At 36.8% G+C, this 27456-nt stretch overlaps 1 protein-coding gene across 1 annotated transcript in view; it reads right to left on the minus strand.

Annotated features, from left to right (window-relative positions):
• The window catches only part of LOC145679460 (aminopeptidase Ey-like), a 114413-nt gene extending 88886 nt beyond the window's left edge, over positions 1 to 25527 (minus strand). Inside the window, exons 1-2 of the mRNA XM_081750040.1 lie at positions 25431 to 25527; positions 6984 to 7487 (exon numbers count right to left, since the gene is read on the minus strand). Coding sequence (XP_081606166.1) covers positions 6984 to 7450 — 467 coding nt within the window. The 5' untranslated portion in view covers positions 7451 to 7487; positions 25431 to 25527. The remainder of the gene's footprint in view (positions 1 to 6983; positions 7488 to 25430) is intronic.
• Positions 25528 to 27456: the final 1929 nt, after the last annotated feature.

Raw genomic sequence — 27456 nt, forward strand, 5'->3', positions numbered from 1 at the left:
TTTAATATGTACGAAAATAATATCACGAACAGTATAAAATGCAAATAACTTGTCTAAAGGTAAAAACTAATACTAATTTGCCTACTAATATTTTCTGAATATCATATAAATAATTTGTCGACTAGATATATGATATGCATTGCTGGCTCTACCATATGTGCAACACGTGCATTTGCACTGGGCTGCAATATCTGTCATAAGTGTTTTATTTAAAATAAATATTTCTTGTTGGAGATAGACTTCATGATCATGGTAGCTAAATTTACTAAGCCAGGGGGGCTATGACGCAAATTGCGTCATTGAAATATTTGGGGGGATTAAAAATCTATATAAATATGCTTGAGGGTGTGTAAAAATTAATCGAAAAGATTTTTTTTTCATGGAAGAACACCTACGGATAGACAATTGTGGGGGGTGCGTCATTGACATGAGGGGGGTGGGCACCACTGACTAAGCTGACCTTCTATTTGAATACTGCATTCATAAATTATGTTTAGGTCGCATTACTTTAAGTAACATGATCAGTGCTAAAGCAAATGGTAAAATAAATCCCAGAATAAATTGCTTGATTGTTGTCAAATGCAGGAACTCAATTCTCGAATGCCTGTCCCCTTTGGTTAGTTATCAAAGTTCTGATACGAAAGTTTCTCTTGTCTTTGTCGCAAATAAGATTGTTATCATGGAAAGTGGAAACACTTTAAAAAAAAATAACAGATGTAGAAGGAAAATAAAGAAATAAAGGTAAAAGAGCTAGTTGCACTATAATTGCAAACTGATATGTTGAGATTGAAACTCGATATTAAATTCTATAAAAAGGATTACCATCTTTCAGATGTATTTGCTTTATCTTTCACTAACATAATAGATTAATATTTAAAGAAAAAAAAACAGACACAACAATATTGTATTTGTAGTAAGTATGTAAGCCTTTCTGAGTGCGAGTGTAGTTTCCCTCCCTTTCGTTGTTCATGCTGGAGTAGCATACTTAAAATCGTGACTTTTAAGATTTGTTCTTTCTGGAGAAAGATTTAGGCGGCAAATTACGTCATTGCGCGGGCGACAAATTGCCTGGGGTCGGCCCGATGATATGTACATTCATGTCCACAATGATTGTCGCATATCTATAACTGTCTTCTTGTAAGAATATAATTTGATAATGATTTTGCAGGGTACTTTTAATATTACGTGTATAATCGGAAAATGTATATTTGTTGTAAATTTCAAAGGAAAAGAATTATAAATACAAAAATGAGAAAGAGTAAAAGAAACTGTTGCTAAATGGAAAGAAAGTTTTATTTTTGTTTTATTGTTCTTATTTACTGCTGTTTTGACATGAAATTTGCCACATACATGTCTTTGCCGATTATACACATACTAATATTATAACAAATACCAGGCGGATTCGTTATCAAATTATATTTCTACAACAACATATTTATAGACATACAACAATAATCTTGGACATGAGTGTACATACAAGACATGAATATAGGATGACATAATTTGAAGTAATGCAGGGTGTTTCAAAATGAATATTAGGGTTTTGAAACTTTGTAGTATCTATTACAATTAACTTACAATTATAAGTATTATCAAATAAAAGAGCAACTCAAACAGTTTTGTACACACGCATGCCATGCATTGTTTCCTCTGTTTGCCGTTAGAAAGAGCGAGTAGCAAAGATGGAGACTAGAGACCAGAAAGCTTTGTGTGTTTTAACTTTGCAAAGACTGAATCTGTAGTTACAGTGCAACCGTCTGTGTGAATTGAATGTTTTGTGCCATATGGCGGAAAGTTTATGGGCCTTTCTCACCTATTGACTCTATGTGTGCCATGTGACGAATGAAGCTCACATCGAACACTTGAAGCAAAAACTGTTTGAGGTGTTCTTTTATTTGATGTATTGTTTATAATTGTGCGTAAAATGTAATAAGTGCTGCGAAGACTTAATTCCCCGATATTCATTTTGAAACACCCTGCATTTCTCAGCATCAGTATTGAAACTAAGATGTAAAAAGGAGAGATTGTGATTGTTTACAACAACGATATTATTATTAGTCAAGACTATAATTAATACAACAACACAAGTTAGTAGTCAAAAAATGTAATTAAATGTACACTCGTAACCCTTTCGGACCCAGGTGGCCAAAGTGGCACATACGGATATGTCAATTTTTTAATCCGCTCCTGTATGGTCACTAATTACCATATCGGTATATATATATTTCTTGCCAAATATGGTTGGTCCATAGTTTATCATTTTAGTTTCTTTTTCTTCTGTGTGTCGAATTTCCCTCTCAAATTTCACCCCAGTCAAAAATTCGAGAATTTTCGAATTTTCTTTATTACTTTTCCCCTGAAGCTTCATTCGTTGTAGAGAGACCTCCTTAAGACTTGTCAGGTAGATACGTCGGATGGATACCTAATTGTTGACATCAATTGGACGGGCTTGCGCGCAGTGTTGCCAACTACGGAAATTAAAATCATCTTAAATTTGGGCAAAAAATTCGAAATTTTTGTTATAAACCGTACCTATACGTCGGAATGCAAGTCACCTAACGTCAGTCGAACATTTGTTCTTACTGAACAAACTCGGGTACATATCGTTACAGTGGGGTAATTAGGGGAAGCACGAAAAATTCGGATTAAGGTTCTAACTCTTGATTTTCCCCTACTTTTCTCTTCATCGAAATATATTTTTGGTAATTAAAAGCATTGTTTCTTAAATATCTCCATGATACTTGTAGGATATATTAGTAATGTACCAGTGTTTATTTTAAGATAGTTTTCGTCTGTCTGGTAGCAGTGTTGCCACTTACGGAAAATTTTAATTCAATATGTTAGGGGAAAGTTACGTGTTTTGTCTATTATATCCCTCTTGTTGGCTACATAGGAACAAAAGTGCCAGTATCTGAAAGTCTTGTCTTTACCCTTCACAACGCACTATAGAAAGTTTCAATAGGATAGTTAGGGGAAGTACAGTTAAGGTTTACAGTAGATCTTGTTCTCTAAGTGGAAAGATAACTGTGATTTTTTTTAGGTAGACTGAAATATTTTTTAATGACCTTCTTACTTTATTAGATATTTCACAATACTTGTAGGGTATATTATAGGGATACCAAAGCTTCTTTTAAGATAGTTTGTGTGTGTCTGCTAGCACTGTTGCCAGCTACAGAAAACTTTAATTTCCGATTTTAGGGAGAAATTTTGTGAAAAAATCCCTTTTTGTCTCTGTTATTTCCTTCTTGTTGGCTACATTCGAACAGACGTACCACTATCTGAAAGCCTCGTCCTTGGCCTACACAGCACACTATAAACAGTTTCGGTAGAATAATTAGAGGAAGTACAGTTAAGGCTTATAATAAATATGTTCTGTAAATGTTAAGAAAATTGTGAATTTCTGAGGTAGAATGAGATTTTTTTTTTTTTAAATCATGCTTACTTTGTTAGATATCGCCATGATACTTGTAGGAAGTATTCTTGGGGTACGAAGGTTTACTTTCAGATACTTTACGTCTGTTTTATGACAGTGTTTCCACAGTGGTGCCCACCCCCCCTTATGTCTATGACGCACCCCCCAATTGTCTATCCGTAGGTGTTCTTCCATGAAAAAATCTTCTTTTCGATTAATTTTACCCCCCCCCCTCATCAAATATATTTATATAGATTTTAACCCCCCCAAATATTTCAATGACGCAGTTTGCGTCATAGCCCCCCCCCTTGTGGGCACCCCTGAAAAATATTAATTCCTGATTTTAAGTAAAAAAAAATTGGCAAATTTCCCTTTCCCCTCTGTTATTTCCCTCTTGCTCGCTACGTTGCAACAAATGTACCACTACCTGAAAGCCTTCTCTTTAGCCTACAGAACGCACCATAAAAAGTTTCAATAGGATAATTAGAGAAGCTGTAGCCCCGGCATATCTGTTGGTTTTTGCTTCTGAGGCGTAAAAAGTGTCAACATTTCATGTGTATGGAAACAGAGAATTTTTTCTTTCTCTCTTTGAATGGAATCCAGCGACTTTAGATTTTCACTGTACCTTGTCAACCACCAAAGATTTTTTTTTAGGTGACTTAGATCCATATGGCATCAGTGGTGCTAGATACAAAAATCTTGAAATTCGGTTAGGGATTTTTTGTAAATTTTCACCCCTACATTTCCCTCAGTAATTTCCCACCCGCTTGCAACACTGCAATGTAATGTACACCAAAAAATAGCCACATTCCTTTTCTAAACAACAAGGTCTTAGCCATATCAATAGGGTAAATGGTTTTTGAGCAATAAGTCACTAATTGACAAAGTAGGAAAACGCCAAAAATGATCTGGGTCCGAATGGAATAATCACACGATTTTGCTCGTATAGGTACAAGGAAACAAACGATTTGTAAGTTACGAGGGCTTCGATTCAAGTTCTATTGATTATTTCAATAATCTTCAAGATAAATCAATAAATAATAGCTACCAGAAAAAAAACAGACATTTGAAAAAAAAACATGAAAAAGAACGATGTTTTTTATTGAAAAAAAACTTCACAGAAAAAAAACCGTTTTTTTTACAACATGAAATCACAACCACGTCATTCTTTATGACGAAAGGAATGTTTCTAAGTAAAGCAGTTAAGTCAGACCTCATGCTTGAACTAGAGAAGCATCTTACTACCCCACCTCCTTCGCAATGCCACATGGTAACATAGTGTATAGTGTTATTGTGGACATTATGGCGCGAATTAGGAAGATTTCAATTAAAAGATTGAAACTGAAGACATTTGGTAATTTTGCGATTACTTGTGGGGAAAGATTATATCCGTATTGCCAATTTCGCTCGAGTGAACCGTTTGGATGTTGCTTTTTATATTTATACGAAAACAAGCATCAAACACTCAGAACGAACGCAAAGAAGTAAGGCAAGTTCGGTAGAGTATAATATTCCGTCTCCACTCACCCCACTTGCGGTTTAAATGGAATGTTACTAGACCTCTTCTGACAATAAAGTGAAATTCCAAGAGTTTTTCATGTAGATATTGGAGAAAGAGGACATATCTACAAACCAAAACCTCTACCTTGGTGGCGCATATACTAATGACAGATTCATTCCGCAACAAGCCTGTGTCAGATGAACAAAATCCATTCCGAACATGAAGAAGCTAACGACCGAATGTTGCTTTACATCAACCATGTTGTAGAAACGAGAATAACTCCAGGTGTAGTTGTCGTGTCACCAGATACAGACGTGTTAGTAAATATTTTGTATTACCATTACAAAATATATGGCAATTTCAGGAGATTCAGAAATTGTGGATGCTATGTGGTGTTGGTAGAACATCTCGGCAACTCCAATTCACAAAATATGAAATGAAATGAAAGAAATTCCAATCCTTGTTTTGCTTGCAGTCCATGCACTAACTGGTTGCGATGCAACTAGCAAAGTTGGGAACAAAGCAGTAGCAATAAAGAATGTCGATTTGTTTGGAACTTCACACCTTGAGAACTTTGGAACAAGAGCGCTAAACGAAAATGATGTTCACGATGCAAAGATATTTCTCTTGCAAACTTTGGAGCCAAACCTAAATTTATTTGACGATTTGCGATTCACACAGTTTCATCAGAAACAGTGGAAGGGAAATTTCAGCAATCTTGTTCCCTCCTCAAGTACAATTAGGTAAGCTTCATATAAAGCGGTCATATTTTCAGTGCAACCGGTGGATGAACGCTCTTACACGTATCGAACAATTAGACCCTATCGACTTTGGTTATGTCTATGATGATGAAAACTATATTCCAGATATAACTTCTACATCTCTCTTACCTAGTGATTTAATTCAACCTTCTAATGGCGAGAAGTATGCCAGAGAAGGTATCTGTGTAAGAAGGCAAACCCCCTTAAAATATTCTACTTATTGTAAATGTTTCGGATCCAGAAGCTGCGAAAATCCATATTAATGCACCAGTTGTTTCCTTGTATCTCAGGATTACTCATCACTATGTATAATTTTTAACACTACATATTTTTTCCCAAATTAAAGTACTCTCCACTTCAACTGTATATTTATTAGATGTCTTAGGAAAACCCAATAAATTATGTCCTGGTCAACACGCGTGTAAATAACACATTCGTGAGTTTTCCCCTCTCTTTGTACTTTAATTATCTTCCTCAAACTCTCCAGAAGTGATGCAGATATCTTGTCACTTTTCTGAAAATGTTATATAGTTTCTTGCTCTTACAGTTGCCCGCTTATAAGGGATCAAACTAGATAAAAGCGAATTTTTGTGTAAATTTCCGGGAATTCCCCACCATAACGCCTCCCTCCTGCGACATACATGCATATCATACACACCGTTTTAAAGCACGGACATTTTTAATTCGGACGAGGTATAACTCGTTTCTGTATTATAATTACGATCTATGCTAGAGCTATTTAATTAGTATCCTACGAGTTTTCTCAAAACTTCATTACCCCTGTTCAAAATAAATATAGCGGACAGAACGAGCACTCACCACCCACACCATGTGACCAACTTTTTTTAAATGCCCCAACCATCAGTCAATCGAATCTGAAGTCAAATCAAGGGGACCTTTCAGGCACACGAGACATGAACTAGTCCCTACACTACTGGAAGCCCTGACTGTCTCACATTATGATTTATAACTCTGGCGAAAGTAAAATTATCATGTAGCCACCTAGGTCGCGTTCGCTGCAGGGGGTAACGCATCGGAACAGCATCCTGGTATAGCCATAGCCTAAGGGAGACGGATGATTAACGCAGCTGAATGATGATTGAAGAATTAGTGGAATGAGAATGTGGATGTAAGAAACAATATTCCATGTTGTCCACTACAAACTTACTTGGCCGGGGATCCCACGTATCATAGGTAAGCGTTCTGCTACTGAGTCGCCGTGTCCCCAAAACCTTTCAAGGTTTTTATAACTACAACGATTATAGTGGTTTCTTAAAGTAAGTCTACATGTATAAGTTTACTTACATACCTTTTTCTTCCTTCATGAGGTTCATTAAAGGTTGTTTTATAATACCCTCTCATGCTGTTGGCAAGTGTACCATTGTATGGGATGTAGATGACATATTCCTCTCCAAAGACCAATGGGCGTGCCAACTGAATTATGTAAAACTCATTATCCGTGTCATAAACGTGATTTAAAATAGGATACGACTCGTTAGTTCTATAACCTATCACAGCCACTCTCTCCTCTTGTATATTTAAGTTCAAAGAATGCAAAGTAATATTAATCGATGATTCCACACAATGCACTACAATCCATACATTACCTATAAACGTGAAGTTGAGTTCTTCGAAGTAAGTAATTATTTCTAGTTTGTAGTGTTTTGGCAACAATGTCTTCGGTAGCTTGTTAAAGTTCGTTGTTGCAGCATGTGCACTTACAAGATAGAAGAGTAAAACGACACTTGCACAACTAAATTGAACACAGTTGGTCATTGTGACGTGATGTGGACTGTCTTCATATCTTGATTACCTTCATAGAGAAACAAGAATAGAAAATGACAGTCTATTAAATTTCTGATATACATTTAAATGTTAAATTATGATTTACATAATGACGTAGTCTATACACTTATTACCAATGAGAGAGTGTAATTCCATAAAAAGGGTAGGTTGAAGAAAAAAAACTAATACAGACAATCCCCAAGTTATGTAAATTCGGCATACGTAAATTCAAACTTACGAAAAGTACTTTCACAGTGCAGCGGTAAAAGTGAATCTGAAAAGGTAGGGGGACGCATGACATCACGCCGTTCCCCGTGCCTATTTTTTTAAAAAAATGTGGGGCCCGCTATAGATAATTTCTGGAAGTGGGCGGATGGCGTCCCATCGCGTTCCCCCGCACTTTTACCCCTGTCACACTGTTAAAAATACTTTCTTAAATCTGAGAAATCGTTTCTTATCTATGCACCGAGAATATCTTTCCTTAGAAATAACAGTTTGAAACTCTCATTAATGAGAAATGAAGAAAAGTAGATGAGGTTGTATAAAGCAGAATGAGAAAATATGCTGTTCCTTTCCTTATGAATGAGAATTGCCAAATCTCATTTCTAAGAAAATATTGTCTCGGTGCATAGACAAGGAACGTTTACTCAAATTTAAGAAATAACTTTTAACAGTGCTGATGGCCCGGATTTATGTCGTCTTACCCCTCTCCATCCCCACCTGAAAAAATCTTGCTAAAAACTAGAGCCATGCAGTGTTCGTAGGTTTGCTTAAGAAAGTTTTCCCCAACTGACAAAATTTTCCCTTTTCTTATCAAATTTTCCCGAATTTTGTTGTGTGTTTAATTCCTGTGACAGAAATTGTGATAAGATTAATTTAGCTACATTAAAAGAAGAGTCAACCACATTTCTTTTCTGCTTTTATTTTTCCTTTTCCTTTACTTAAAAACAGCCAACATTGAGTGCAAACTATCCTACTTTGAACACACACTATTGCTATTGTATTGGTTTATTTCTGAAGAACCATCGCCGGCTACGATCCCTTAGCGCCTTACCATATCCCTCTCGTAACATGAGATTTAGCGTACAGGGGATAGTTGACCTTTCGGCCGTTGTGGCGCTACTAACGTGCACTAAACAGAAGGACAGTGGTTGTCTGTCACGTAAGTCTCAGTGCATTTAGACACGTGTAGTGTGGTCAGGATTGCAAAATAAAAATAGTCTAAATAAGGGATGGGTTGACGAATTTCAATGAGTATTAACGGGAAGGTTTTAATAAACATGATTTAGTGGTAGAAAATGAACCAGGCATCACATAAAAAAGTAACAATTTTAGACTGAAAGAAATACAAAAGTATGAACTAATACAATGAATTAATATAGATCTAAGAAAAAAATAGGTAAATCTTACTTTTAAAACACTGGATTTACGTAATCTAAACTATTTCAAAAATCCTACTTCACGCTTGACTTAACTGTACTTATAATCTTTTTCAAGTTTCAATTTTTCTATAGGCTGTCGAAAAACTCAGCTATCATCAACCAGACAGAAACACACATTTCTGTGTCAGCCCATTTCAAATTCATATGTGAGAAAATTGTTTCCACAAATGAATTTGAGGGTGGGATCCTTAGGCAAAAGGATACGACTTTAAATAAATTTGGCAACTTGGAGCTTTTCTGAAATAGCATTTGTTATTTACTGGCCACACTCATGACGACTCATTAAAAATTGCTGGCTTTAAAGTCGTTGTCTGAGGTAAATTTGTCATTTGGGCAAAATATCGGACTTTTGCTGCCCCGTATCGAAGCTCCCCGGGACGCGAGACAAAATCATAAAATAAGGGACTGTCCCTTAAAATTTGGGAACCTTGAGTGTGGTGTTTTACGTGATTTTTCTCCTTGCTAAACATAGAAGTCACGTGGCGTGTGTAGGCACTATAGTTGCATAATACTTGCAGTATCTTTATGTGGTAAAATTAACAACACAAAACTGTTCTTTTATTGTTTTAATTATGGTATATTGTTGTGTATCATTTTGTCTGGGAGCAATGATATGTTGGTTAGCAGAGCCATTGTATATACAATAAATCGAATTTTGAAAAGTGGATTACTATCGCTGCCTTCCGCTGCAAATTCTACTACTATTTCAAAGGAAAATATTCCCGATCACTTTCCTGATTCTGAAGCATATATCCCCATACCAGATACAGTTACAGAATTGTTAACTGGTCTTCATACTGATCCTAGTAAGTGTTGTTTTTTGCTTATGTAATTAATTTTATTTATTATGTTTCTGATTAGTAATGGGATCTATGCGTAGGTTAGTTCTTTTCTAAAGGAAAAAAAAAAAAAACAGACGTAAAACCTTTAACTTATGGGCAAGACTGCCGATTTCTGTGTAACTTTGGGGGAGTCCTATGGCAGATACGCTTTAGTAGAACAGAAAAACAATCTACCATATTAAACCTACTAATATGATAATGCCAGAAAAAAATAACCATTTTGCACTAGGAAAAAAATAGACACATTCATTAAAGTGTAAACTAAAAGTGAAATTCAGTTAAATCATAACGCAAATGAAAGCCAATCCTTAACAATTCAATCTGTACACACTATATACACAATAAGAAATTAGTCAACTCATAACATGTTTAAGAAATTAGTCAATTCATAACATTTTAGCCTATTGTTCACTACTATTGTCACAATTTGTATAACACTTTAATGTTCCCATTTATGGTTTTGTTTTCAGACATTTTATTAGGAACAGTGAAATTAGCTTCTACTGCTTTCTTAGGAAGTTTTGTAGATCGGAAAATTATTCAAAGTATAGATTGGGCCTCATATCCAAACTTATCAGTCAGGACAAATGCAATTCCACGCTTATGAACTTGATATATAAACAAGACAGTAGAAACGTAATGTGCTATTTTACAAAAGAACTAGTATGGGTAATTCACGTTGTTGAAAAGGTCCATCGGTTTGTGAACACTCGAATTTCGGAAACTCTTTCCGCCTATATTGTTTCCTTTCTGCAACACGTTTAGTATTTGCAGTGCCTCTTTTCGAACAATCATTCATTCAAATTAAGTGTAAAAATTTGCGATGTAATAGTTCCAGTGTTGCTGAAGAACATGGCAGATGTTGAAACAAGATGTTTTGAACATGCAAAATTTCTAAATGCCAAGCCATTATCTGGGGAAGTACTTCGTTTGTAATTTGTAAAGGATTTATTCTCGGTGTGTTTGTATTATCTTTTATTCTTAATTAATCGATACTAATTGTATTCAATTTTAAAAACAGTTTAGTTTTTGTGATACTATGTGGGGGGGGGGGGACAAGAATTCTTTTTTTGTTATAGCTAGCTATTTCATTTCCCTGCTACACAGAGAAAATATTGGTGCACGTAACTAGCGCCACAGCGGCTCCTAAAGGAACTAGGCCGTGTTCGCTTGTCTATGCTATTTGGGAAGGCGCTAAGAGATCGTAGCCGGCGATGGAAGAACAAAGAAAAAATTAAACATTTACCCGTATAGTGATCAAATCTTCGAAATGAAATCTTTAAGTTTTACGTCTCACGGTTATGCCGGTTAGGCTAAAGAGACGGTAATAATGAGAAATGTATGAAATGGTGAAAGAAAGTGGGAGGAAATGGAAGAACCCCGAGAAAACCCACAAGCACGGTATTTGTCCACCACAAAGTCCACACGGCGCGAGCTGGGTTCGAACCAGCGACTCGAAGCACCGGAGGTGAACGCACTACCACTCAGCCACCGCGCCCCCTTTTATATCGATCAATCAGTCAGCACAAGAATTTCCCTCGATTTTCACGTTTTATCAAAAAAAGTCCCCTTTTCTCCTTTTGCTAAATTTACCTACGAAATTTCCGTAGATCAGGGAAATTTCCCTCAAACTACGAACAACACTGATTCAAAGGCGTTCTTATGTTATTAGCGTCGTACTGAGAGTGTAACTAAAGCGTGATTATAACTTCCTTATTTAGAAATATGTGATGTTATCAGTGGCGGATTTAGAAAGTAAAAACTGGAGGGCCAGCCTGAACCTAGACTATGATAGGTATATCATGATTTTAGAATTTTTCATGGTCCTGCTGAAGGCTCCGACTTAACTCTCTCCCGATGGATATTATTGCTAGATTGGACATTGAAATTGTGGATCTCAAGTTAGAATATTCGAGATTGTCAAGTAAAATTTGTGAATGGTACTTGGTGTTTATGAAGATTATAACACCCAGAAAGGCCTATACTAGAACAATGAAATTCATTTAAGATATTACAACATAACAAGGCACAAATGGTTAATATTACAGAACTGTACCTCACCTGTGATCTTGAAAAATCAGTATCGTATGAATCCACCACGTGTTGAGATCCCCCGCAGCGCCTATATACAGATGGTGATCAGAAAAATGGAAACACCTGAACGAAATTGCAACTTACCAGATTAATATGGTGTCGGGCCACCTTTCGCCTTCAGAACAGCCTTGATGCGACGTGAGATGAAGGCATAGAGGTCGTGAATGGTAGCAAGTGGAATTTTACACCATTCCTCGTGCAGGGCATAACCAGTTCTGTGAGAGAGGATGGAGGTGGAAATCGTCGCCGGAGTCGTGTTTCCAAGACGGACCACAGATGTTCAATTATGTTGAGATCTGGGGATTGGGCGGACCAGGGGAGGTGTTGAACTTCATCCCGATGTTCCTCAAACCACGCTACAACAACGCCAGCTGTGTGAATGGGTGCATTATCATCCTGGAAGATGGCGTAATTGTCCGGAAACAACATCCGGACCATAGGATGCAAGTGGTCTCCTAAAATTGTGACATAATCGTTGGCAGTGATTCGTCCGCTAAGTGTGACCACAGGACCCAATGAAAACCATGATATTGCGGCCCACAGCATCACAGAGCCGCCGCCATGTTTCACAGTTGGGCGGAGACACTGCAGATCATAAGCTTCTTTGGGCATTCTCCACACACAAACACGGCCCGTGGTTGGGAATAGGGTGAAGGATGACTCATCCGACCATATCACACGTTTCCAGTCCTCAACGGTCCAAATTGCATGGTCGCGGCACCATTTGCGGCGTGCCAAAGCGTTATGGCCCCTGATGAGCGGTTTGGCCCGTGCAACACGACCCCGTAAGTTCATGTGATGTAATTCGCGGCGGACTGTGATTGTCGAAACAGGGTGGGGGAGGTGCTGATTGAGTTTCTCCGTCACTTGCTCCGCAGTGGCACGACGGTTCTGCGTGACAATGCGCTTTAATACCCGGCGTGACCTGTCACTCATGATTTTCTTCCGCCCACTGTTCCGCTTACCCGATGTGGTTTTCCCGTGTGTTGTGTAGGCCGTCATCACCTTCGACACTGTCACACGCGACACACCTAACACAGTAGCCACTGCCGTCACACTCACTCCACATAACCGCGCACCAACAATTTGCCCTCTTTGAAAATCTGAGAGGTCTCCCATTTTACACTACCTCCGTCTGCTGCAGCCACTGGACACTGCTGTTCCACTGCGCCTGACGTAGTATGGAGACCGACCTAACACACCACCACCAGCGGTCCGGCGCTGCGGGCGCCACGACACCACTGCCAACCCATACATCTGACGTGTTGATGACTACAGGTGTTTCCATTTTTCTGATCACCATCTGTATGTCCTAGCATGGGATCAAGAAGGCGCTGGATGGCGATATTCTGTTACGCGGTTTGTACGCGAGTCCACAAAACATCTATATTTGCCGCTGGCGGACCATGACAAAGAAGCTTGCGCCCAACTATATCCCAGACATGCGTGATGAGTGACATGTCAGGCGACCGGGCTGGCCAGGGAAGAAATAATACCTGGTGTTCTGCGAAGAAAACTTGCACATTCCTCGCTATATATGACTTGGCATTGTCATGCTGAAATGTGGAGTCTGGAGTTACCTGAAGGTAGGGTATCACCTCGGTTTTTAAAACCTAACCAATATACCGGTTGCTGTTTAGATTGCAATGGATACGGATGAGTTGCGATCACATGTTGTAACCAGTGGCGCCCCACACCATCACATTGGGCATTTGTCCGCTATTATGCTCAACAATCAAGGTGGCAGATTGCGCTCACCACGGTAGTGCCGTACGCAGGGGCGGACTAAGGGCCAGGCAACCTGGACGACTGCCCGGAGCGCCACAGTGAGAAGAGCGCCAAAACGAGTCAAAAAGGAAATTTTATAACGTATTTTCTACTGACTTTTTTTGTTTATATTCTTCTGGAGCAGTGTCAATTACATAATCTTTTTCCATTCCATCATGGAAGAAGAGAGTTTCATAGTATTAGGGGGCTGTATCGACAAATGGAGACATGGCATATTGATGAAAAAGTGGAGGAGGACTTAGTATTGTTTATAGCGGGCCATGTCCTTTGTGCACTTTTCACAGGCAATGAATGTTACTGGATTTATATATGTTACTCTTTTCAAGTGATAGTGGAGGGGAACAATGTTATTGCAATGTTTTTGTTATAGTAATAACAAAACAATTTATAATATAGCAATAATCAAGTCACCATTAGTAGTAATCAATAAATGCTGTTCGATATTGTTTTCGTTTATACGTATCGGCACATAAATAATAATAATAATAATAATAATAATAATAATAATAATAATAATAATAATAATAATAAAACACAATGCAATTGATGCCATTTGTATACGAGGTGTGACACACACAAAAAAAACGAGACTAAGTGTGTAGCTTGAAAACAGAGTGTAGTTGGCAATAACTGTTTTGTTGACGTCATCCCACACACCTCCTCTATCCATGCGGCCAGTTTCGTCTTAATCAATCACGCCAATACGGAGTACTGCGTCATTGAGTAAACACGTGCAACTGCATTCCGCCGGAAACATGTCTAATGTAAAAACTGAAACCGACAGCGAATCAACAAGTTTCTTGTGAAACTTGAGAAATTTGTTGGAATTTGTTGTAACATATGATGAGACCTGAATTTTTATCTATGACCCAGAAAGTAAGCACCATTCGACGCAGTGAAAATCTCCAGGATTCCTAAGACCCAAAAAGCACGCATGTCAAAATCAAAATTGAAGCCAATGTTAATTGTCTTCTTCGACATTAATGGAATTGTAATGACTGAGTGGGTTCCCAGTGGTCAGACTGTTAATCAACACTACTAGATTGAAGTACTAAAAATACTTCGTGGAAAAATTAGGGAAAAGGCCACAGTTGTGGAGTGATGGATGGCTGTTGTACCAGGACAATGCAACACGGCCCTATCTGTCAAATAGTTTCTGATAAGCAGAAACATTTCTCTGATGGGGCATCCTCTTTATTCACCTGATTTGGCTCCATGCGACTTTTTTTTTTATTTCCTAAAGTTAAATCTTGCTTGAAGTGAAACCATTTTACCTCAGTTGAAGAGGTTCAGGCAAACGCGGAGAATCTCCTGAAGGGCCTTCCAAAAAAATTCGTTCCAGAACTGTTACCAGCAATGGCAGCACCCAATGCAAAAGTGAGTAATGCTCAAGGGGACTAATTTAAAGCTGATAATGTCGCAGAGAACTGATTCTGTAAGTACAATGATTTATTGGACCAGTCTCGTTTCTTTTGTGTCACACCTAGTATTTTTATTAAGCACTAAATATACCTATATCATGTATTCGAGTACTACTTTCTCTTTTTGAAAAATGGGTTTAAAATATTAAAATCACTGTAATATCATAAAATCTAAAATATGCACTAGGATTAGGGGGCCGCTAAAATGCCACTTTGCCCAGGTGGAAATTTTGCCTTGGTCCGCCCTAGTCGTACGCGTATACAGCCATCACCGTAGGACAGGTTGAAACGAGAGTACTCCAAAAAAAAAAAAAACACCACATTTTGTCATTCAACACACCAGTGACGGTGTTCGCGTGCCCATATCAATCTGTTGCGTTTGTGGTTTCTTGTCAAGGGGAGCCGTTGCAAAGGCATGGTAGCCAACAGTTGACGCAGACATGACAACACCCGTGACAGTCCTCCAGCGTTGAGCCAATAGTGTGAATGCCGCTGTTTGGTCCGTTATGGCCAGCCAGTGGTGCTATTCTAATTTTTTAACAACCGGTACTATCTCTCTCGATATATATATATATATATATATATATATATATATATATATATATATATATATATATATATGTGTGTGTGTGTGTGCGTGGTTGTGGTTGTGGTTATGTGTAAGAGATATAATAGACAGATAGGTAAATAGATAGAAATAATTTTCTTGTGCCAAGTAGAAACCTACACAGCGTACTAATACAAGGTGTTGCGACGAAATTATGTAGCACTTCGAATATCTTGGAAACGAATCGTTGAATATAAATGGTTATCAAAAAGTATTGGAAAGACTTTAATCCAGCAATGGATAGTCAATTTTTAATGGTAAGTACGTCTTCCAAATATAAATGACCCTCACCACTTCACTCATATGATGTCAGTTCTCATTCTTAATATCTGAGAATTTGAGATTAAGGAATAAATGCCTAACCCTATAGCTGTAAGAATTTCTAAGAACAAATAAATACACTTAAATTAACATTTTCTATTTCTCCTGCCCTCCGTTAATCATCTGGTATGTTCAAAGCAAAATAGTGTTCTTTAAATAGAACAGTTGTTTTTGGCTGTGAAAAATTTGTATTCTAAAATCTCTTCCTTCAGGGTGATAGTTACGAAACAGAACCTTGTTATGCTAATAGAAATGCCAAACATATAAAAATCTTACACACACACACACACACACACATACACATATGTGTGTGTGTGTGTGTGTGTGTGTGTGTCTGGGTTTAACAACTGGTTCTAGCGAACCGGTGCGAACCGGCTGAATAGCACCACTGGTTATGGCCATTAGTGACGCCGCTAGCCTGTGTCATGTGTGCATCATATTTGCCCTCAGTTTGACTGCTGGGCGTTATTACCCAGTTAAAAGAGAGCTCATTTCTTTTGGTTACGTGATCTGGTTCATGGTCGTTTAGTTGCCATATTGGATTCAAGATGGCGGATAATGACCTTCTTTAAGTGCTCATAACTCGGCCATTTATGGACCGATTTTAATAATCCTTTTTCCTTTGGAAAGAGAAAATTATACTCTATAATCCTGTATTTTTACACTTTTCGCAAAATCTGCGCCGATTTCCCAAAAAATAGGAAAGTGTAGAATAAAAGATAATTTTTTTTTCCTATTTTCGTACTTTTCTAGAAAATGGCTAATAATTCAACATTTTAATAAGACACAAAAAAGAAGCAGAATTTAATAAGCTTTAAAACGGTATACAACATGCTGGATTTAGTTTAAAACTAGACTATATATTAAAGGAAAACTAATAGTATATATGATTTTAATTCTTGTTACAAAAATAGCTTTTCCGCCGTTTTTACCTTCTATCAATATACAGTACATGTACTGCAAGCGCTAGCCCATCTCACGTGCTATGTTTTATGTCTCCTGAGTCTTGTTGTGGGATTTGCTAAATACATACGAGTTTAAAAACGGACACTTGATCCAGATCATAGTCGTTTGGTTGGCATATTTAAAAATGGACTCCAAATTACTAGATATTTTGTCAAAGTATATCTCCGTACCCAGTGGTCCGAATTTACAGCCTGGTCGCTGATTTTACTCCTTTGTAAAATAAATCGCATAGTTCTAAATTATAGTGTAATTTGAAAAAAGAAATGGAACAATGATATATTTTCAGATACAAGTTAAAACAAAAGTTGGTTCAAAGAGCAAAAAAATATTTTTATAAATAGATGAAGTCTGTACTTCTAAACAAATACGTCGTAGTGAATAATATTGATACAAATTAATAACATAGTGCCAAAAATAAAAATGAATACCGTACTAGAAATCTTTCAGAGTGGAGGTAAAGACTTAAACAATATTATTTATGAAGGTTCCTGCATCGGTCCAAATAGTACTTTTACATTTACAAAAGTCACAGCACAATATTTACAATTTTCTATAGGGACATACAGTTTCTCTGAAGCACATCTAGCAATTGCATTGCTTAGGAAAATCTTCAGGCTGCGATGGGTCATTTGTCTCGTGCGGAATTAAAATGCAGTCTTCCTTTATGTAACCATAGTCCAGGGCATTGAGTTTCTCAGACGGTTCCAAAGCATGAATCCATTTATAGCATTGCAATTAGCTTCTTTTTATGTGAAGACTGATAGATATTGAGGTAGGGGCAAATCTTGAAATTTTCGTAATTTTTAAATTAATTTCTATATTCTTACTTTTGAGGAGAAATGGATTTCTGACAAAACCGAAAAAATCTCAGCTGGTTCATGAACTAGAAAAAAGCTACAAACCGCCAAATTCCAAAATTTCTCAATCATCTGCTAAAACCAAAAGTTATAGACTTTATGACGGTTGCAAGGAAGGTTCCAACAAAATCTTTAAACTTGAAGACATATGAAGAGTTTGTAAGAAGCATTTGGAAAGGTTCTACCAAGCTTCTCACACAACTGGGTGTATCAATATTGTTTTCGACGTTTATGAGAAGAAAATTGTGAAAGTGCTTGAAAGGTCCAAGCGATCACGATAACAACCTGTAGAATATGGAACTCCAAATGACAACACACCGCTTCCTGTAGATACTGACGTTTACTGGGCCTCATCTAGAAACAAAGAATTGTTGCAGTCATACTTTGTTGATTGGATATCTCAGGAAAAAGGTTGTTACTTAATCTGTTCCGATTTATTTTGGTGGTGTAGTAAAACATGGTTAGTCAAGATGTGTTTCTATAAAGAATGGGATGGATGAGAATGAACTTAGTTTGGAATTTAATCACGAAGAAGTAGATGAGAGAATCCTGTCCCACGTTTCTCAGATGACACTGACTTCAAAAGAAAACCACGTGATTATTTGTTCTACTGATATTGATGTTTTTTCTTGATGCCCTCTATCACTACCTACAGAAGTGGAAAAGTTTAGGACTGCAAAACTTTGGATTTCCCTTGTAGTTGAAAAATCATAGTGTTACATTCCACTTTACTCATTTGAAAGCAGAGTACCACTTGCTGTTTTAACAGCTTTACCAGCTATTCATTCTTTAACCAACTGCGACACTACAAGCAGCAGCTTTGAAAACAGCAAAATCGTGTGCGGAAGACCTCTTGTTAGATTTTGGCAAAGGACCACTAAATGAGACAGTGGTGCCCACCCCCCCTTATGTCCATGACGCACCCCCTAATTGTCTACCCGTAGGTGTTCTTCCATGAAAAAAAATCTTTTCGATTAATTTTTACAATCCCTCAAACATATTTGTACAGATTTTTACCCCCCCCCAAATATTTCAATGACGCACTTTGCGTCATAGCCCCCCCTTGTGGGCACCCCTGAATGAGAACATGGAAAGCATAAGATGTTTTGATTCGTGCATTTGACTCAAGCTTAGGTACAATGGAAAAAGTACGTTTCCATCAGTTCCACCAAAAAAATTCAAAACTTTCAAGATGGCCCCTACCTCAATATCTATCAGTCTTCACATGAAAAGAAGCTAATTGCAATGCTATAAATAGATTCATGCTTTGGAACTGTCTGAGAAACTCAATTCGTTAAACTATGGTTACATAAAGGAAGACGGTATTTTAATTCCGCACCTGACAAATTACCCATCGAAGCCTGAAGATTTCCCCAAGTAATGCAATTGTCAGATGTGCTTCAGAGAAACTGTATGTCACTATAGAAAATTGGAAATATTGTGCTGCGACTTTTGTAAACGTAAAAGTACTATTTGGACCAATGCAGGAGCCTTCATAAATAATATTGTTTACGTCTTTATCTCCACTCTGAAAGATTTCTAGTACGGTATTCATTTTAATTTTTGGCACTATGTTATTAATTTGTATCAATATTATTCACTACGACGTATTTGTTTAGAAGTACAGACTTCATCTATTTATAAAAATATTTTTTTGCTCTTTGAACCAACTTTTATGTTTTAACTTGTATCTGAAAATATATCATTGTTCCATTTCTTTTTTCAAATTACACTATAATTTAGAACTATGCGATTTATTTTACAAAGGAGTAAAATGAGCAACCAGGCTGTAAATTCGGACCACTGGGTAGGGAGATATACTTTGACAAAAAATCTACTAATTTGAAGTCCATTTTTAATATAGCAACCGGACAAGTATGATCTGTATTATGTGACCGTTTTTATACTTGTATAGGTGTTTAACAAACCCCACAGCAAGACTTAGGGGACATAGAACTTCGCACATGAGATGGGCTAGCGCCTGCAGTACATATACTGTATATTGCAAGAAGGTAAAAACGGCGGAAAAGCTATTTTTGTAACAAGAATTAAAATCATATATACTATTAGTTCTCCTTTAATATATAGCCCAGTTTTAAACTAAATCCAGCATGTTGTATACCGTTTTAAAGCTTATTAAATTCTGCTTCTTTTTTGTGTCTTATTAAAATGTTGAATTATTAGCCATTTTCTAGAAAAGTACGAAAATATGAAAACAAATTTATCTTTTATTCTACACTTTCCTATTTTTTCGGAAAAACGGCGCAGATTTTGCGAAAAGTGCACGAATACAGAATTGTGAAGTATAATTTTCTCTTTCCAAAGGAAAAAGGATGATTAAAATTGGTCCATAAACGGCCAAGTTATATGCATTTAAAGAAGGTCATTATCCGCCATCTTGAATCCAATATAGCGACTAACAACCATGAACCAGATCACATGGCCAAAAGAAATTTACTCTCTTTTAAGTAGCCAGTAATCAAAATGAGGGCACATGTGACTGAACACGTGACATAGGCTAGCGCCTATATACTACATCCGGACAAGGTGTCCGTCATCCCGTCCTGAAGTTACATTGTGTGGTCCAGTTCCTCGCTTTTCCTCGCTTTGTACGACCTTCTGTCTACTGCTTTCATACACGCATCACTGTCGTCACAGCATGTCCTGTAGAAGTAGCAATTTTGTGGTAAGACAAAACTCAGTTTCCACTGACAGAGCATTCTCTCCCGTTCAAACTTGACTCAACTGCGTATATTGCTCCCTTTGACGTCGACGAGGTATAGTGGCACTTGGCAATGTTTTTCCACTTCGATTGATCACTATACACTGCTTCCCTGCGACATGCACTGAGCTTGTGTGGTACCACTTGGATCACAGACGAAAGGGCACTGCCGGCCATACGTGGACGTCATCTGTGTGAAATTTTAATCACTTCCTCCTACAACACCCTACAACATATTCGCAAGTTTTGGATTCAGTCGGGCCATTCGTTCTGGGTGTTGCAAGTTTCATAAACGGAAGTGTACATCTGAGGTAAGAGGTTTCTTAATTCTATTTCGAGAACCGTCTAGTGAGTGAGGAATGATCTACCTAGGTAAACTAAGAATATATTCTTGAACTGTTGTTAATGAGTTATTGTTTTACTTTTCATCAGCCTTGTAAGAATATAAAGTTTTGAACTCTATAAAGTGAATTATGTAATTGATTTTTTACATTTCAATATTAGTAAACAGTACTTTTTTCGTATATTTTCACATTAGCGCTGGAAAATTAAGCCTTAAGATGGCTCGAAGTGAAAATAAAATAAAAACAGAAAGATAATTTTTGATTCTTAAGAACCCTCTGACGCTCATAAGAAAAATCGTAAAAACTCGTTGGCCAACCACCTGAAATGACTTCATCAATATGGCCACCACGTGACCTCGCCATTTATGCTTACATGTTAATGTCTTATCCCAAAATTGAGCTACAAGCTTTGTTCTGGTGCTAATTTGAAGATAATGTATGATTCTAATGATTCGAGTAAATACCGTTCTTATACTTGGTGCCATACTTAAATATGATGGCTATTATCTTAAAAGTTAGTTTTCTCAATTTTGTAGAAGATTACTATGGAACTACCAGATATACGAAGAACACCTCAAGTAAATGTTATAGTGTAGAATCTCACTTTCCCAAAGATGTCAATATGACTTCTGTATCTTGAAAACTAAGGAAACTAGTCTATTTTGTATAGCATAAGATGTTGAATTTTTTGAACTTAGATTGCGCTGAACAAAGTAACATGTGAAAATATTTTTACAACTAAAAAACAGAAAACTTTTGAAAATCTAATTTGTGATTTAATATATTCTTTCGGGCTCCCTATAAATCCTGAAAAATCTGCAGAAAAATAGAATTTGGGCAATGACCTGAAATAACTTCATGATCACGATCCATTTATGGAAGTACGGTAACACTAGCTTCCTTAGTTTTCAAGATACAGAAATAGTATAGGTATCTTTGGAAAGATGAGACTCTATACTATAACTTTACTTCTAGGTGTTTCTCCGTATATCTAGAGTTTTATAGTGCTCCGAAACGAATATAGAGAAAATTATTTTTAAAGATAATAGCCGCCATACATAAATATGGCACCAAATATAAGAACGGTATTAACTTGAATTACCAGAACCATGCATTATCTTCAATTTGGCATCTGAACAAAGTTTGTATTTTAGTCTTATTATTAGATATTACCTTAAAAATCTAATGGACATGGTTGCGTGGGCACCATATTGATGCTGTTACTTCAGGTGGTTGCTCAACTACGATGTTTGGCGATTTTTATCAGAAGTCTCAGAGGGTTCTAAGGAATGTGTTGAAACCAAAATTAGCTTTTAATGTTTTCCTTCTCGGGTCCTAATTTGCTTAGACTAGTACTGTTTGCGACAAATCTTAGATTATGGCAAAGTTTGACTTAAGGAAGGGAGCCTGGAACGTTCTATTATGTAAGTCGAGAACTGTCTGCAATATAAAATGTAGGGATTTGAGAAGTTAAAAGTGAAACAAACTAGAACTTACCTTTCACGTACAGTAAGACGGCGTTACTTTGCACATCAGGGGTTACTTTGAACAAAATATGAAAAGAATTTCACAGTCCTCTGTCGGTAAAACCATGAACTGTAAAGAGGAAGTTTCAACTTTCGCCGTAAAGTAGAACATCTAACTGTATTTTAGCTATAATGTTGGGGGTTAACATCAGCTCTAATTACCCGGAGGGTTTGTTGTTGTAGAGGTATGGAAAGCAGTCACTGTAAGAGCCGCCAAAATTTGAAAGATATCACCTTCAAGAATTTCCGTCAAAGTTAAGTCAGTTTGGTGGAATACTACTGCGTATAATGGGACTTTGATGCAATAGTTGAAATTGAAATGTGAAAGTTTTAAAGGCATAAAAGAAGTAAAACTGGGAGAAGGCGGTTTCAGCCTTTAATCGGGGTTACTTTGCACAGGTCTAAAATACCGCTTAGATAGAAAATTATTACTACTGGAATCTCCTGCATTCTAAATGTAGGTAAATTTCTTATTTAAGTAGATATCGGAATGAATTTCTTGTTAAAAAATAAATTATGAACAGTGGCGGATCCAGAAACATAGTTTGGGAGGGGCTTCACTCAAAAAGGTTTCGCTTTTTTGGAAATCACTAGACTTTGAGAAAAGAGTGGGGGGGGGGAGTTGAAGCTTATACTCATAGGAATGACTAACATTAGAGTTTTTAAAAAAGAAATCATGAAATTTGGGTGAGCTTCAGCCTGAAAGTCCAAAACTCCGTAAATCCTCCATTGATTACGGTTGGGGTAATATTCTAAGACATAAGGAGTAACCAAGGCAAATCAGTTCACGGGGATTTTTTCTGTCCCTGATTTGGCATTTTTGTGGGACATATGCTAAACTATTAGAATGTGGGTCCTGTGCCGGTACCAGAAAATACATAATTTTCTTTACAAATATTGGTAATTCATAGCGAGTATCGATACCAGTACCTTCATTCTAATATCAATATTTGTAGATTGCATGCAGTTTTGTGTAGAAAGTAAAATGTATAAATACTGAAGGGAAAATATTGCACAGAAACGTTATGTTCGTATGTTGAACATACTTTTTTTGTATGTTGTGCACTTATGGGGTTACTTTGCACCAAAGTTTATATTTCAATAACTATGGTCATACTGAATGTTTACTAATGAATTTGCACGAATGTTTTCCTTATATATTTAGCTATTATATGTTTAAAATACAGTGTTCTAAATCATTACGTTTGTAAGTTACATGCGATTTTCTTTAAAATTCCTTAAATCTTGAGCAAAGTCTTACGGTACTGTGATAGTTGCAAAGAGAATAAAAAATAGTGTTCGTCACATTGGTCAACCTACACTACCACATATTATATACAGAGTTTGAAAGTACCACTTCAGAACTTTAGAATTTAATTTTATTTTTTCTATCTCAATATAATACTTTTGATGATCTTGACTAAGTCATTTAGGAAATGTCAACGTATATATCACTAATGGCACATAAGCGCTGGGTGGTTACCTCTGGTGTATGTTTTTATACTTTCTGATTTATCAAACACGTCTGATTTGCAAAATATTTAACTGTGTGTTGTAGGCAGTAAACTACAAAACTAAAATTATACCGTCCTTAGTAGAAAAGAAAGCTATAAATCAATTAGAAATTACTAACTGCTCTTGAAGATAGCGCTCCAATGAGAGTTGAATCCGAACTTAGCACAGCAGACGATTCATCGTGGACCATAATTACTGGTTAATCTTTATATCTACAAGTCATTTAGACTCTATGTTTTTAATTTAAAGACCGAGAAAGTTACCGCTAATGGTACCAGTTCCGGACACTATTTTTTAAAAATGTTTTATTTTTAAGAAGGCCCATAAAATCCTACGAATTTTCAAGTTGGAAAACATTGAAAGTTATATTTTTCGGCTTTTACTAAACAATAAACCTTTTATTCGTCGTTAGTAGCCAAGCATTTTTGTAGGAAATGATTTTTGCTTTGATTTTGGTTTCCATAAAGTGGACCTGTATATCTAATTTATAATAGTAAAACTCTTTAGTTGACATACATTAAGTGGAAAATATATATTACTTTTTAACTAAGTATAATGCAAAATTTTAGTTTTTGGCACTGGCGCAAATCCCGGGGTGATGAGAGGGACATGTCCCTCGAATGTTGGAACTGGGGTGGACTGTCCCCCCAATAATCTGATTTGAAATGTGTTTGTGGGGAGAAATGTGATTATTTTTATCCGATTGCCAGAAAGGAACGCGAGATGAAATTGTTGTTCCCCCAGAATAAGCCTCAAATCTACCCGTTTCCCAATGTTGAAGACAACTCTGCTTCCCTGGTCTTCCACAACATTGTTTTTTCAACTTCATAAATATTTTGGACATCGCTTTAAAAAAAGTTATGGGAACAGTCTTACCCGTCCCCCTCCCAATGTTGAAGACAGATTAGCGCCTCTGGTTTTTGGTAAGGTTTCATATTTATTGCACTAAATGCATTTTTATGGCACTTTTGCTCGAAGGCGTGTCCAGGGCACATGTTCCCTTTGCTGTTTCAGTTGCTCCTGACCTATACGTCTGTTCATGTAGAAGGCACGACAATTACGCAGAAGACCTATCTATTTCTGATGGAAATTATTTTTAAAAATATTTCTTTGACAATAAATAATTAAATAAATAAAAATATTAACGTGATACTGTTCCGGTTTTTGGACAACCAAATATTTTGCACAGTAGCACTATTACTGTTTGAGTAAGCCCTAGCTTTGACTTCGACGGTGGGGGAACATGGGATTCGGATCGAATATTTATCTTGCGTCTCATATACTCTTGCAAAATGGCGCCAAACTGCAAACAAACAACAAATGCCGATATTTCCTCGATTCCTTTCACTTTTCTGTTACGATATTTGTGAACAACTATTCGTTTTAATTTGATTATCAAGAAATAAATTTGCGAAACAATTATTTTCTTTTGCGTATCTATATATAGGATTGTGTTCAAAAGAAACACATAAAAAATAAAGTCTAGACTACAACATAAAATGTAAAAATATATGGAATGAACTTACAAAATATGTTATTTCCGTGTGTATAAATCACAACATTTCACAACGTTGAACATACATAATGAAGTCATGCTGAAAGTTAGCTTCTAACCAATCTGACATTATATTCGTTCTGCTGTCTTTATGGAAGAATTCACAATACGAAGTCTCGAAGCACTGTTGCTGAGTAGTAAAGTATCACGGAAAAATGTTCCATGCCGTCACGTTCCATCAACAATATAAAAATTATGACAGGTATTTAAAGCACATTCAGTTGGTTTTATGGTGCATTCATACTTGGCATAACATATGTTGACTTTAATCATAAACAAGAAACAAATCCATTAAATCTCTAGTTTAATTTGGTTCTTTATTAGGTAGCCAAGTTTTGTAAGTGTTAACCGATTAAGATTTTACAGAAGTACATTACAAGTAATAAAAATCTTTAACCGTGTTTAATTAGTTTAACATAATTACATATAAACATTATATATAAAGAATTCACGACTTAATTACAAATCTTACACTTTGCTTCAACTGGAGGGTATATTATTGAAGATAGTGCTTCACTACTGCTTCAGAATTGAAACTGCGTTGTAGGTAAGTACAGATATTTTAATAAGGGTGATACGCGACAGGCCGGTAGCCAGCCCAAAAATGTACGGGGGCTCGGTAGAAGTTAGGGGGGCTCGATCCAAACATATTACCATATTATAGTCATTTGCAAGTCTACCGAGAATATTTTAGGAGGGCCGGCAAAAATTTAGGGGACACGCCCCCAAGACCCTCCTTGGATACGGGTCTGATACGCAATGCAACTAAATGGTTCTCAAGCAGGGTTGAGAATGAAACTATGTCATCTCCATTGTCGTAACCAAGATATTTTGCTATAGGGAAGGGGCACGTCCTATTACTTTCGAGATTAAAAAAAAAAACTCTCAACGACCATAGTTTCAGCCTAGTGTCTATCGCTAGTCTAGGGAGACCCACAGTCCTTTATGGTAGTCTTTCCTAATTGGTGGTATGCGGACTTCTAGGGGTCGGTGGAACAAATTTACATTGTCTGTCGCATTATTTACATCTCATAACACTAGCCAACACACATTTGGTAGAATTTTGAGGAATGGTCGTTTCTGATTGTGTTCTCTTCCCTGATATCTGGAAACCGTGTAGAAATTTTCTGGCACCCACAATGTTTCTTCTATTACATGTAACTTTTAAAAACCTGCCATTCTCTTTACGTTTTGCGGACTACTATCTTTCGTTCGTCCATGCTCCCCTCATAATTGTTAGTAAAGGTGATAGAATATAGGTTTCAGCGGTGTGATATTTCTGTCAATTGTCTTCTATTGGAAGAAGGAGAGAAAGAAGAAACTAGCAAGAACATCTAAAAGTTGGTAAATTTAGAATTTGTCAGAAGGTGGCAACATTGCAGATAACGGCGCAGCAATAAAACTTCGCCCACAAATACGTATACATTCGTGCCTATCGTATCTAGAAATTAGAATGGTTGACATTATACAATGTAAAAAAAAAAAAGTGGAACATTCAAGAAGTCTTGATGAATTTTAAAATTTTGTAATCTCACACTACAATTTGGCATTTGTTTGCTCCATCTCTATTCACATTCTAATTGTCTCAAAGTCATGAGTCATAAACCGTTCGAAAGTTTTGGGAATACAGATATCATTGGTGTAAGAGTGTGTTCATTGTAACCTTTTTGTAAAAGACAAAGACAAAGGGTGTTATTCACAGTTCTACTGCCAAGGGCCCCAAAAGGCAAACGTTGACCAATAGGTGTAATTGAAAGTACTTGTCAAGCCCTATCGAGCGGTACTGTTATTTTGACCCTAAAGCCTGAGAAAGTTGGTCAAAAAGGGTAGCAAAGGTAAGGGGGTATCGAGGATTTAGAGAAACTGAGAAATTTTAGTAATGAAATCAATCTAGTAATAAGATCAGTTATGCAACCACATTTGGCATAGGTGAGAAGCATCCATAGAGGATAGCGCCAAGCTGAGATATCGGCATAGGTTTTGGGTCGAAGATTTGT

Source organism: Thermobia domestica, chromosome 2 (genome assembly GCF_964235325.1).
Source record: "Thermobia domestica chromosome 2, izTheDome1.hap1.1, whole genome shotgun sequence".
Classification (NCBI taxonomy): Eukaryota; Metazoa; Arthropoda; class Insecta; order Zygentoma; family Lepismatidae; genus Thermobia; species Thermobia domestica.